General features: G+C 51.4%; 1 protein-coding gene across 1 annotated transcript; it reads right to left on the bottom strand.

Annotated features, from left to right (window-relative positions):
• Nucleotides 1-1,091: 1,091 nt before the first annotated feature.
• GUCA1A (guanylate cyclase activator 1A) lies at nt 1,092-8,267 on the bottom strand. The gene is made up of 4 exons (XM_042237287.2): nt 7,939-8,267; nt 2,132-2,281; nt 1,689-1,782; nt 1,092-1,373 (listed from the first exon to the last, which is right to left on the bottom strand). The coding sequence occupies exons 1-4, from the start codon at nt 8,137-8,139 to the stop codon at nt 1,201-1,203; spliced, it is 618 nt and encodes a 205-aa protein (XP_042093221.1). The 5' UTR covers nt 8,140-8,267; the 3' UTR covers nt 1,092-1,200.
• Nucleotides 8,268-12,597: the final 4,330 nt, after the last annotated feature.

Here is a 12,597-nt window from a genome sequence, read left to right as displayed (position 1 = left end):
CCCTCCATGTCTGTGCTCCGACCCCAGCTGACTTCCAATCTAGAGCAGTCCATGTGATGGACAGGACAGGTGTGAATAAAATGCCTCCTCCCTTCCATCCCAGGGGGCTCTCTGCAGGTTGGGGCTCCACCCCCTACTTTCCCCTTGTTTGCTCCCTTCCACCCCCTTGGATTTTCATGTGCTCCCAGAACCTCCCCCACACCCAGCTGAAGTGAAGACTCAAAGTTCTGAAGGAAAGAGCATCTCTGAAAAAAGTGATCACGACTACTCCAGCCTGTGCCTCTCCCCAGGGTCTTGGTCAGGTATTCTTAAAGCTGGAGTGTGCAAAGAATGGGGAGAGGGCCCCCTGTAAGAGACTGTTCCACTTCTCTACTGGTGTCAGGTCTCACTGTGGTAAGAGGGATTTAGGTTAGATCAGGGATGGTCAGGACACTTGCCATTAACAATGAGTCGAAATCCTATGGGGGTACCATGTGGTACCATGTGGCACTGAGGGACCAGCAGGGGAAGAATGAGGGTGTTGTGCAACCACTCCTGAATAAATACAGATTCCCAATGGATTAAGAAGGACTGTCTATAGTATCATAACTTCTCTTGGCATACTGTTTGATAAGGATGCTGTGAGTTCCTTGAGGATGCGAACTGTCCTCTTCTTTGCACGTGTAACATCTAGCATTAATATAAGTAGCTGTTCGAGACACGCTTGTTGAAGGGAGGAGTGAATCAACACAGACCACTTAGGCTCTGGGATATTGGGGGCAGGACGGGCATGTGACAGCACCCAGTTGAAGGCTGCAGTCACCAGATCTTCAGGGTCCCACTGGAGTCCTGGGAAAGGCCACCTCTGCCTCAGAGCTTCTGTATCTAAAAGACCGTAGAACCAGAGAAGCTCAGTGGAAGAGCTGGTAAAAGCTGGGGGAGGTGCAGGAGGGAGTAGGGAGGAGGAGCCTGACAGATGCTGAAGGCCGCCCCCAGCAAGGAGAGTCACCACCAGCTGAATCACACAGAGAGTTCTGGAAAGGTCCCCCGCTCTGGACCACTGCCCCAGTGCTGCCACCACGGACCCCTAAGAAGTGAGCTGAGCCTTTGAGTTCAGTAGACTCTATCTAGTATTAAACTCTATCTAGTATTAAAACAACAGTGAAACACCAGGCACCACCATACACACCCTCCCCAGTACAGAAAGAGCAGGTAGTGAGCTCAGCCGTCGGCCTCCACGGCCTCCGTTTCCCTGCCGCTAGCCCCCTCCTCATCCTGCTCTCCATTCTGGAGCCTGCGCACAATGCGGGTAAGGTCCAGGCTTCGGGTCAGCGTGTCCAGGAGCATCTGGTCCTTCTGGACGCCCTCCATGAACTCCTCTAGGGAGAGTTCCCCTGGGGTGGAAAGAAAGGGCATCATGGGCAGGAGGCGTTCACGTCTGCAGACCGGGGCCCAGAGCGGCAGTCTTGTAAGGGGGACAGAACCAAGGCCGGAGGAAGTGGCTGTGAACAGAGCCGGCCAAGGAGCCAGAGACCAAAGTCTGGTGCAGACATCCCCAAAAGCCAGCTCTGTGGCCAGGGCGGAGACAGGCGGAGGAGGCAGCCAGCAGCGGCCCCTTGGAGCCTCCCTCTCCCCTCCTGCCCTCTCCCTTTCTGAGACTGGTGACAGCCCCAGTGACCCCTTCCCGGGGAGCCCCAGCTCGGCCTCACCATCCCCATTGACGTCAATCTTGGAGAACACTGTATCGGTGAACTCCTCGGCGGTCATGGTCGAGTCGCTGCAGGGGTTAATGGCTCGGATGGCCTGGAAGGGTAGAAGTGAGAGGACCCGTCCTAACTCGTCTCAGCGGTGGATGGGGCAGGGAGAGCTCGTCAAGCCCCCGACGGGAGCCAGGGGAGTAGAGGTCAAGGTGGCCTGGGGCCTCAGACGGAGTAGGGGATGCGCTTCTACAGCTCTTGGTGCAGAAGAGGAAACTGAGGCCCAGGGGAACCTGGCCCAGGTCACGCAGCTGGTGAAGGCCCGAGCCGCCGCGGGGACCTTAAGTCTCAATCCCGTCCCCTTCCGAGCCCGCGGACCGACCCAGCCGCTGAAGACCCAGCCCCGGCTCTCAGCTCGGCCCCGCCCCTGCCCGGCCCTCGGCACCTGGAGTTACCCGGATGATGGTGAGCAGCTCGTCGCGGTCGATGCATCCGTTGCCGTCCACGTCGTAGAGCTTGAAGTACCAGCGCAGCTTCTGTTCCACCTTCCCCTTGAGGACCAGGCTCAGCGCCGCCACGTACTCCATGAAATCAATGTAGCCGTCCTGGGCGGGGGGCGTGGCCGCCTGAACCCCTCTGTCTAGGCCCCGCCCCCGGCCCCGCCCCCGGCCCGGAGCCGCTGGGGGAACCAGAAGACCCTGAGCCCAGGCCCTGACCGACGCCCCGCCCCCGGCCCCGGCCCCGCCCCCGGAGCCCCCAGGGGCCCGGGAGACGCTCGCTGAGCGTCTCGGATAAACCAACCGCCCACTGGAGTGTAAATGGCTTATTGCTATCACTTCACAGGTGCTTTGGTTCCAGCCATCGCTGTGATCCTCAAACTTCAGCCCTTCCAGTTTGATGGGTGTGGTTGCAAGATGTGTGTAGTTGAGACACGAACCCCCTAGGAATAGGGGCGTAATTTGGAGGCGCTCTAACGCGCCTGGATAAGGGATAGAGGTACATTTGGAGGCATCGAGCTCCTTTCTCCTTCTTCCCTTTATTCTTGGAAGCTTACTGAGCACCGACTAGGTGCTGTGATAGACTGAGGATTCAGAACTCAGTAAGATAAAGCCCGTCCTGATGGGAGCGCAGCGTTGAGGACACAGGCTGGAATCCTGGCCCCACCTTCTCAAATATATAGGATCTGGCAGGAAGGATTCAACATGACTCTGACCCTTGATCAGTAGTAGTTATAATAGCTTCCACCTCCATGGAATTGATGTGGACTTAAATAAATGCAGGTATGTAAGGCACTCAACACTGCCTGCCGCATAGTAAGCACTCAGTAAATGTCAGCTATTATTATTATTATTATTATTATTATTACCAAGGCTTCCCTGGTAGCTCAGACAGTAAAGAGTCTGCCTGCAAGGCAGGAGACCCAGGTTTGACCCTGGATCAGAAAGATCCCCTGGAGAAGGAACCCACTCCAGTATTCTTGCCTGGAAAATCACATGAACCGAGGAGCTTGACGGGCTATACCCCATGGGGTCACAAAGAGTCGGACACGACTGAACGACTAACACACACATTATTATTACCATCACTATAAGGAAATCATGGTGCCATCATGACATATGTTCAGGGACAGCACATCTGGACGGGACATTATGGAATCATAGAACAGGACAGTGACCAGGCAAAAGTAGCAGAAAGGCTTCCTGGGGGAGGTTGTGCCCTCACTAAGTCTTGGAGGGATTGGCCATGGGGGAAGGTGGTACAAGACATTCCTGCAGGATATTTCCCCCAGGACCCCCCATATGTTCAGCAGCTGACTCTCCACCTGGCCTTGCCAGCCCTACAAATAGGGTCAGGGAAGCAGGAAACACAGGCCTGCCTCTGCCCACCTTCTGCCCAAGTCAAGCGAAGCTGGAAAAGGGAAGCCTGTGTCTTGCAGAGAGGATGAGTGCTGAAAGGAAAGGGGCATTGGACTCAGAGCCTGTGAACCTGAGTCCAGCCTCTATTGCTCGACTTACTCACAACCCTCACTCTGGAACCAGGAAGTTACTGAGTGGCAGGTTTGGGATCCGTATGAAGAACTCTTTAACAGACAGAATTGCCCACAGTGGAAGGGACAGCTTCACGCAGTAATGAGCTCCCTGTCCCTGAAAGTGTGCGAGCAAAGGCTGGGGTACTGTAATTAGGGACGTGGCAGAGATGGGACAAGAAGGCCTCCAAGAGTTCCGGATCATGTGCTGGCCTTAGGTGAGGCCTCACCCACTCTGAGCTCCACGATGGAAGTCAAAATCATAGTGAATATTCTCAGGGTGTTTGCCCATGTTCAAGGGCTTTCCTACACATGGCTGTGCCATGGGGCATGCAGGATCTTAGTTCCCCAACCAGGGATAGAACCCACGCCCGCAGCAGTGGAAGTGCGGAATCTTAACCACTGGACCACCAGGGAAGTCCCTCAATCTCCCCTTGATCAACCCTCCTCTCAGGCTCTTTGTCACGGTGGAGCCAGGGCCCCCTGCAGCCATGCTCAGAGAAGCAAGAGGTTTGCTTTCTTACCACTGTGGAGATTTCCCCCAAGCAAGGGGACAGAGGGTAAGGACACTTTGCTTTCCATTTTTTATCTTTCTATATTGTTGGAAACTTTTTACAATGAGCTGTCATTTCTTGGTAATTAAAATTTTTCTTAATTTTATAATTTTTTGTAATTAAAAAAATGGCCAGAATTGGGCAATGGAAAGGCATGTGCGTTTGTTCCAGAAAGACCTAAACCATTTCTTGGGAGAGGTGTGGCCTTGGACAAGTCAGATAGCCTCAGGGTCTCAGTTCTGAGACAAAAGGACAGCACGTGCTTTTCAGGATTGTGGTCTGGGTTAGATCGGTAATACGACTACAACAATACTAACTTGATTTGTGGGCTTCAGGTGATGTGTGTTTCACTCACTTTATTCATTTAATCTCACAACGACCTGTGGGTATTTCTATCTCTATTTTCAGATGAAAAGCTGAAGGTGAGAAAGGTTAGGCCACATGCTAGTGATTAACAAAGCATTGCCTAGAAACTGAGTCTCCTTGAGAATTCCCTGGTTGTATCGTGGTTAGGACTCGGTACTTTCATTGCCAGGAGAGCGTGGGTTCAATCCCTAGTTGGGGAACTAAGATCCCACAAGCCTTGTGGCGCAGCCAAAAAACAAATAAATAAATATTAATAAACTGAGTCTCCTAATTGCCACCCAGCGCTCAGATGCAGGGCTGGGAGATTTACACTGATTTGTGTGCACCTGTGTGATTGCCAGGCACAATCAAGCTCAGGCAAAACTCTGAAGTAAGCAAAGCATATGAGGGTTGCCCTGGTCACATTCCCTACTCATGGCCGTACCCCCAAACCCTGACCACCTGGTACAGTACCCTAGGATACAACTCTCTTCTAGTTCAAGGGCTGGCAAACTTTTTCTACAAAGGGCCACATAGCACATATTTCAGTTTTGATGATCTGTAAAAGAATGCGTGTGGTGTGTTTTAACAAAACTTCATTGACAAAAATAAGCCCAAGGGCTATTGTTTGCACTACCCAAAACTTCCAGTCTTCTGTATCAAAACTTCCTGGTCCTGGGTCTCATCTTGTAGCCTACCTGCCCCACTGCCTTTTGCTGGTGACAGTGGGTAGAAGGAGTATCCAAAGTGTGATTTCTGCCTTCAGTGTACAAGACACTTCAAACATTACAAAGATGCTCTTCAGTTTAGCAAATATGAATGTTAATTAATATATATTATATATAAGTAGTCCATAAAACTAATAATTCCTCATATAGTCATTCACTTAAATAAAAATACTAACTGATCTCCTACTGTGTTCTAGGCACTGTTCTAGGTGCAAAGGATACAGCAATGAAAAAGAAAGACAGAAATCCCTGCCTTTGTGGAGCTCACATTCCACCAGGGAGATTGACCATAATCATAGCAGCTAAATGTTATTCAACATCATCTTCTAATACAAAGATGAGACATGCTCTAGGGGAAAAGGGAAGGTTGAGGAAATGCCCAGGTGGGGACTGCTACTGCTGCTGCTAAGTCACTTCAGTTGTGTCCGACTCTGTGTGACCCCATAGACGGCAGCCCACCAGGCTCCCCCGTCCCGGGGATTCTCCAGGCAAGAACACTGGAGTGGGTTGCCATTTCCTTCTCCAATGCATGAAAGTGAAAAGTGAAAGTGAAGTCGCTCAGTCGTGTCCGACTGTTCGCGACCCCATGGACTGCAGCCTACCAGGCTCCCCCATCCATGGGATTTTCCAGGCAAGAACACTGGAGTGGGGTGCCATTGCCTTCTCCAAGGTGGGGACTAGTCCCAGTTAAACAGGGCTGAAACCAGGACATCAGGGCAGTATCAGTGGAAAGGAGGCATTTGACCAGAGCCTTGCAGCTGGGGAAGGTGTGAGCTAAGCAGAATTCTGGAGGAAGAGTGCCTGGCAGAACTCAGGCCCTAAGGCGGGGGTGTGAGTAGAATCAAAGAGGTCCGGTTTGGGACAATACAAGTGGCGCTTTTAAAAAAAGTGAAAGTATTAGTTGCTCAGTTGTGTCTGGCTGTTTGTGACCTCTTGGACTGTAGCCTGCCTGGCTCCTCTGTCCATAGAATTCTCCAGGCAGAAATACTGGAGTGGGTTGCCATTCCCTTCTCCAGGGGATCTTTCTGACCCACGGATAGAAGCCGGGTCTCCAGCACTGCAGGCGAGTTCTACTGTCTGAGTCAGCAGTGGTGCCTACATGTGACAGAAATTGAAGAGCTAGCATTTGAATGACTCAGCCAAATACAGGGTGGAGGGGTTGCCCCGCCCCGGTGCCATAAGTGTCATCTTAGATCTGAGATCCAAAGGGTTATCTTGATTCAAAGGGTTTCCTTAACAGGCAAGAAGCTGAGCTCTTTCAGTGCATTTGGGTATAATGAGTTGAGGCTCAACCATGGACTCTAGATCATTTCTTCTGGAGTATTTCAGGGGTCTAGCATGAGGGTGCCATCCCTTCTTGGTCTCTGTACCTTGGGCTCCAGTACTGTGACCCTGCACCCCTTTTAGGAAAGCCCTCAGGCACCACAATGCTGCCCTTGAGGCTGGGACTCAAAGCCCATAAGCTGCTTTGGTCCCTTGATCCTAAACATTAGTGAGTTTTTAAATAGCCTCTGAGCCTCAGCTTTCCCTAGAAGCCCCACCTACAGTGATGTTGGGACCCTCTGGGCAGCTAGGGGAGCCAGAATAGCTCTGGGCAAGGTCTCCCCAGCATGCAGTGGACACTTGGCAGCTTCCTGTCCTCACCTTGGAGGAGGCAGCAGCCGAGGTGGGGGCCAGCGGGTCGGGGGAGATAGATGTGTGGATTCACGTTCTTCTACCACTACATCTTGACTGAACTGCTCCAAATAAATGGAAGGTTTGCTCTGAAATACCAAGAAACATCTTAACTAATGCTCCTGATGTCCATGACAGTTGACGGTGAATCAGCTGAGGCATAGCGGGGAAGAAATGGGCTCCAAGGCCACCAAGCTGATGAAAACTAGGGACGCAAACTTACAGTGCCCCCTCTGTCTTCTCAGGAAGCCCTCATCTGGTGCGTTCAGGTGATCCCTTGGGGAGACATCGATAATTTGACCACTGCACAGACCTTCAGGTCCTCTTAGGATGAACGGAGGTCACTGGGAACTTGGGAGCTGGAGTGGCCTGGGTACCCCAGTGACCAGGCAACCCTGATTGTCCCAGTTCTAGGGTCCACAGATCATCATGGGATGGGTGACCCAAACAACGTGGACCTGCCCACCCCAGACCAGCAGGCCTGAAGCCAGCCTGAAGGTCATCACCCTGCTCTCTGCCCTCCGCCCCTCTGCCTTCTGCATCCTGGGGGCATCTGAGGGCCTGGGCAGAGGTATCAGGTGCAGCACCAAGCACTTAGTAGGTGCTTGTCGACCGTCTTTTAAGTGTTCATGCTTGTTCTGGGGTAAATTGCGCATGGGGAAGAGGCAGAGGAAACCAACGTTTAGCCTCTGAGTGCACTGACCAGGGTCTCTCTCTCTCTCTTCCCTGGGGATGAGGGTTGATTGATTTCTAAACCCCCAGTGCCTGACGCACAGTAGGTGCTCAATGGACGTTAGAAAACTGGAGTCACTGATGTAGACTCTCAGTCTCCCAGATGAACAGTCATTCCTCCAGCCGTCCCACACTTGCCCCTCCCACCCCCACACTAGCCCCGGGGCACCCCTGCAGCGCTCCCCACCCAGAGCCCAGCTCACTTTGTTGAAGTCAAAGGTCTCAAACATCTGCTCCACGTACTGGCTGGCCCACGGGCTCAGATTCTTGAGGCCGAAGAACTGGCGGAACTCGTAGAGGGTGAGCTGGCCGGAGGGGCACTCTGTCATGAACTTCTTGTACCACTGGTGGCACTCGGTGCTGCTCAGCTCCTCCACCGACTTACCGTCCATAATGTTCCCCATCGCTCAGGCCTGCGGGAGGCTGATGCCCAAGGGGGACCGGTTCTTTTCACCGCTGGTCCCCACACCAACGCGGCTGGGCTTCCTAACACTGGGCCCTCCTCGCTCACAAGCCTGAGTTCCCCAGATCTGAGCGAGGAAGGGCCTGACGAATCCCAATGTGCAGGGAAATGACTAGAGGAGGTAAGCAGAAGAGAGGAGGTCACAGGGGCTGTGCAAGGCTACACCAGATCCAAGGGCTGTTGGAGAACACGTGTTAAAAGTCCCCACTAAATCCTTGCAGCCAATGGAGACCTGCTCACTCTGAGAAGAGGAGCGAAAATAGAACAAAGCTTAGGGGACCAGAGGCCCAGGATTACAGTCTTGAGCTGGAGGTGAGAGGATTTTCTTACCCAATTTGCAATCTCCTGATCCCTTCTTATGGGGACAAAGTGGGTGGCCAGCCAACAGCTGTTCTGATCCTGCCACCTCCACTCCCTTCTCCTGGGTTGAATGGGTGCTCAGTATTTCTGGTTCCTGTCCTTGGACACAGAATTGAGGTACCTATGAGAAAGATCTGGTCTCTCTTGCAGAGCTGGGCCAGCTGAGGGCCCTTGAGAGGATTGCTGTGTACAGTTACCCAGGCTGTGCACTGCACTTGGCCATCATGCCAGAGGGGTTCCAATCACACCACGGATAGTTGATATATGAGAGGGCCTGGGTGATGCTGAGTTTATGGGCTCCCCAGATGAGACCAGAGAAGTCAGAGGGAAACCCCTTTTACATAAAACTGCACAAATACACATAGCCTCACACACACAAACACACACACACACACACACACACACACACACACACTAGTCCTGTTTTGACCACGCTTATGTTCCTGGAAGCTGCATCTTTCCCATCATGGGAGGCTTGACTTCAGCCCTCCATCTCACTCTAAACCTGACACCATCACCACTCAGGGGCATGGGGGAGGGGACACTGAGAGTGTGCCTGGTGGCCTGGGGCATGTATGTGTGTGTATGTGTGTTTGTGAGTGCAGGCACACAGGTGCATGAGTGTGCTGCTGCCTACTGGTCCTGGAAGCGTCCCTGGCTGAGAATAGAAGCCCATCTATGTAGCAACACCTTCCTCTGATCGCTAGTGGGCTACTCTCTGGCCATAGACTATTATATATATAATTTTTTAAAATTAATTTATTTGGCTGCGCTGCCAGGTCTTAGTTGCAGCACGCAGGATCTTTAGTTGTGTCATGCGAACTCTTGGTTGTGGCATGTGGGAAGCGTGGACTCTTAGCCACTGGACCCCCAGAGAAGTCCCCAGCCAACATTCAAGTGCACTTAAGCCCTAGCTCTGTTCTGTCCCTTCCCTGTTTGCTTCTCTCATCTGCTACATGGGCCACCCTCTCTTCATTTAAATTAAAAGTAAACTAGAGGAGGCTTCCCTGACAGGCCAGTGGTTAAGACTTCGCCTTCCAATAAAGGGGGTGCAGGTTAGATCCCTGGTTTGATTCCTGCTTAGGGAGCTAAGATCCCACATGCCTCACGGCCAAAAAATCAAAACATCAAACAGAAGTGATACTGTAACAAATGCAATGAAGACTTTTAAAATGGTCCACATCAAAAACATATTAAAAAAAAAAAAAAGCAAACTAGAACCCTCAGAGGCAATTTGAGGATGGAGGCACCAGGAAGATGGTAGTTCTTATACAGTTTTGTGGGAAGAGTCAGGCTGTCATCCTAAGATCACTTCCTAAGAACCAGACAGAAGGAACTGGGCCTGGAGAGGTCAGCTCAGGGATATGGCCCAGCTCAACAAAGAAGGGCAGTCACAGCCTTCCAGCCATCAGGGCCCCGTCCTGTGTATCCATGGGCTGTGAGCACCGGCTGGGTGGAGGGAGGAGCCTGGAGTGATGGGGTCTGTGCCCCTGAATATTGCTCAGTCCTAGAAGCCCTCTCTCAGGGGGACACCCCCTTCCAACAGCTCAGGGCACAGAGGAACCACCGGAAGCACCTAGGGAGAGATATCCCTCCTTGACCAAGATGCTTCAGATGGAATGAGACAAAGCTCCCTGAGAACAGAGGAACCTCTGGGGGCTGTTTCTCTGGCCCTGATCTACAGACATCTGCTAGATATAACTGAGGATGGGATGGGGTGGGGGGCTATGTGCTCTGCTCTGGACCAGGTCTGTCTGCCTTCTCGGATCTGGTTTTCCCCCAGGGAGCAGTTTTCTTCCTTTCCATTATCCACAAGATGGTCTCCTTTCCAGTTCTCCAGCTCTTTTTGCCTGTTATCCTGAGAAAGTTCATCCAAAGGACCTGAGTTAAGAATGCCCCTTTAGAAGACCAGAGAGAGATAAAGACTGAGACCAGAGTGATGCCAATACTCTTGTCCTTGTCACTTGTGAACATGATACCTACGATGAAAAGGAAACCACCAAAATGTTAACAGGGTTATCTCTGAGATCACCAGTGATTTTTCAATCTTTGTTTTTTTTAAAAAAAAAATCTGCATCTCAAAAAATGGTTCATGGGAATTCCCCAGCAGTTCAATGGTTAGAACTTGGTGTTTTCATTGCCTAGGGCCAAGGTTCAATTCCTGGTCGGGGAACTAAGATCCTGCAAGCCATGCTGCACGGCCAGCAGGCTTATTTATTTTTTTTAATAAATAAAAATTTTAAAAATAACAGTTCATAATGTACATATGTTGCTCACATAAACAGAAGATAACCATTTTTGAAAAAAGAATCAAATGGGACTGTTTTACTTCTCTTTCACCTAAAATGATCGACTTAAGGTGCATTGCAGGGGAGGGGGACACTGGGATCTGCCTGCTTTGATCAAGTTCTCCGGAGAATGGTTTTTTCTGGGGTGAGAGGGCAGAGAGGGCTCCTCCCTTTATTTTGCTTGGGACCCAGGCTAGGATCCATGTCCTTGCAGAGTCCTCTCAGGCCCAGGGTTTGAAATGAAGAGGTCAAAGGGGAGGTGACAGCTCCTCTTTCCATCTCTGCTTACATCCTCCTCACTCTTCACGTGTGAGCACAAAAGCCACCTCCTCTGTCAAGCCTTCTGAATCTCTGCAGAATTCACCTTCCCTGCCTCAGCACTCTGACATCTTGCTTATGTGTTCTATTAGTTTTCTACATTGCATAACAAATTACCCACAAAGTCGTCAGCTTCAAACCATGCACATTTATTATCTCACGGCTTCTGTGGACCAGCTCAACGGGGTCCTCTGCCCAGGATTTCACAAGGCTGGAATCAAGGTACCATCTGGGCTATGTTTTTATCTGAAGGCTTGACTGTTGAAGCATCCACTTCTACCTCATCCAGGTCTTTGGTAGAACTCGTTTCCTGTGACTGTGGGACTGAAGCCACAGCTCTCTGCTAGACATTGTCTGGAGGACACTCTCAGGTCTGAGAAGTTGCCCAAAGTTTCTAGAAGCTGCCCACGGTTCTTTGTTACATAGACTCCTCAACATGGCTGCTTATTTTATCAAGTCAGCGAGGAGATCCTCTCTGTAATCTGCTAGAATGGAATCTCATATAGTGGAACCTCATCAAGGAAGTGACACCCATCACCTTTGCCATAGTCTGTGGAGTAGAAGCAAGTCACAGGTCTCACCCACACTCAGAGGGAGGGGACTGCACAAAGGCAGGAACAACAGGTGGAAATCAGTACAGCTCACTTTAAAGTCTATGATAGTCACACTTTTACAATAACATAGACAGAACACTCACTTCTTTCTGGAATTATAAGCAGCTGGTTATTACCAGCCTGTCCTCAGGAATCCAGCAAATTCCCCAGTAGAGACCTCTGTCTTCCTCATTTTTTTCACAACACTGTAGCACCCAGTACCCTGGTGCTGAGGCGGGGAAGGTGAATTCTGCAGAGATTCAGAAGGCTTGACAGAGGAGGTGGCTTTTGTGCTCACAGGGATCCCACTTGGTCACGTGCTGGTTATGCTGTTGGCCCCTGCCTCACTCCTCTACCTTTCTTGGTCTGCTCTGAGCCCCAGGAGGCTGAAACCTGTGGACTGGATCACCTGGGCTCCCTGACCCTCTGGCTTCAAGCTAGCTTCATCCTTTGAGAAGCACTGCTAGGAGATTCAGAGAAGGCAATGGCACCCCACTCCAGTACTCTTGCCTGGAAAATCCCATGGACAGAGGAGCCTGGTAGGTTGCAGTCCATGGGGTCGCTGAGGGTTGGACACAACTGAGCGACTTCACTTTCACTTTTCACTTTCATGCATTGGAGAAGGAAATAGCAACCCACTCCAGTGTTCTTGCCTGGAGAATCCCCGGGACGGGGGAGCCTGGTGGGCTGCTGTCTATGGGGTCGCACAGAATCGGACACGACTGAAGGGACTTAGCAGCAGCAGCTAGGAGATTGGAGGATGAAAAGAGACCAAGGCTGGGTATCTGTTCCCTTCTGTCCCTGCTGGGCCACAGTTTGGGTCCTGGTTGTTTTCTTTGA

This window comes from Ovis aries, chromosome 20 (genome assembly GCF_016772045.2).
Source record: "Ovis aries strain OAR_USU_Benz2616 breed Rambouillet chromosome 20, ARS-UI_Ramb_v3.0, whole genome shotgun sequence".
NCBI classification, from domain to species: domain Eukaryota; kingdom Metazoa; phylum Chordata; class Mammalia; order Artiodactyla; family Bovidae; genus Ovis; species Ovis aries.
Note: the sequence above shows the minus strand (reverse complement) of the source record. Positions and strands in the feature narration are given on the sequence as shown.

Bases quoted from the DNA above. Each gene is read 5' to 3' on its own strand.
- GUCA1A (XM_042237287.2), bottom strand. From the start codon at position 8,139: ATGGGGAACATTATGGACGGTAAGTCGGTGGAGGAGCTGAGCAGCACC. The intron at 1,783-2,131 runs GTAACTCCAGGT...CTACCCTTCCAG, and splicing joins AGCTGCTCACCATCATCCGG to GCCATCCGAGCCATTAACCC. The intron at 1,374-1,688 runs GTGAGGCCGAGC...TTTCCACCCCAG, and splicing joins GATTGACGTCAATGGGGATG to GGGAACTCTCCCTAGAGGAG.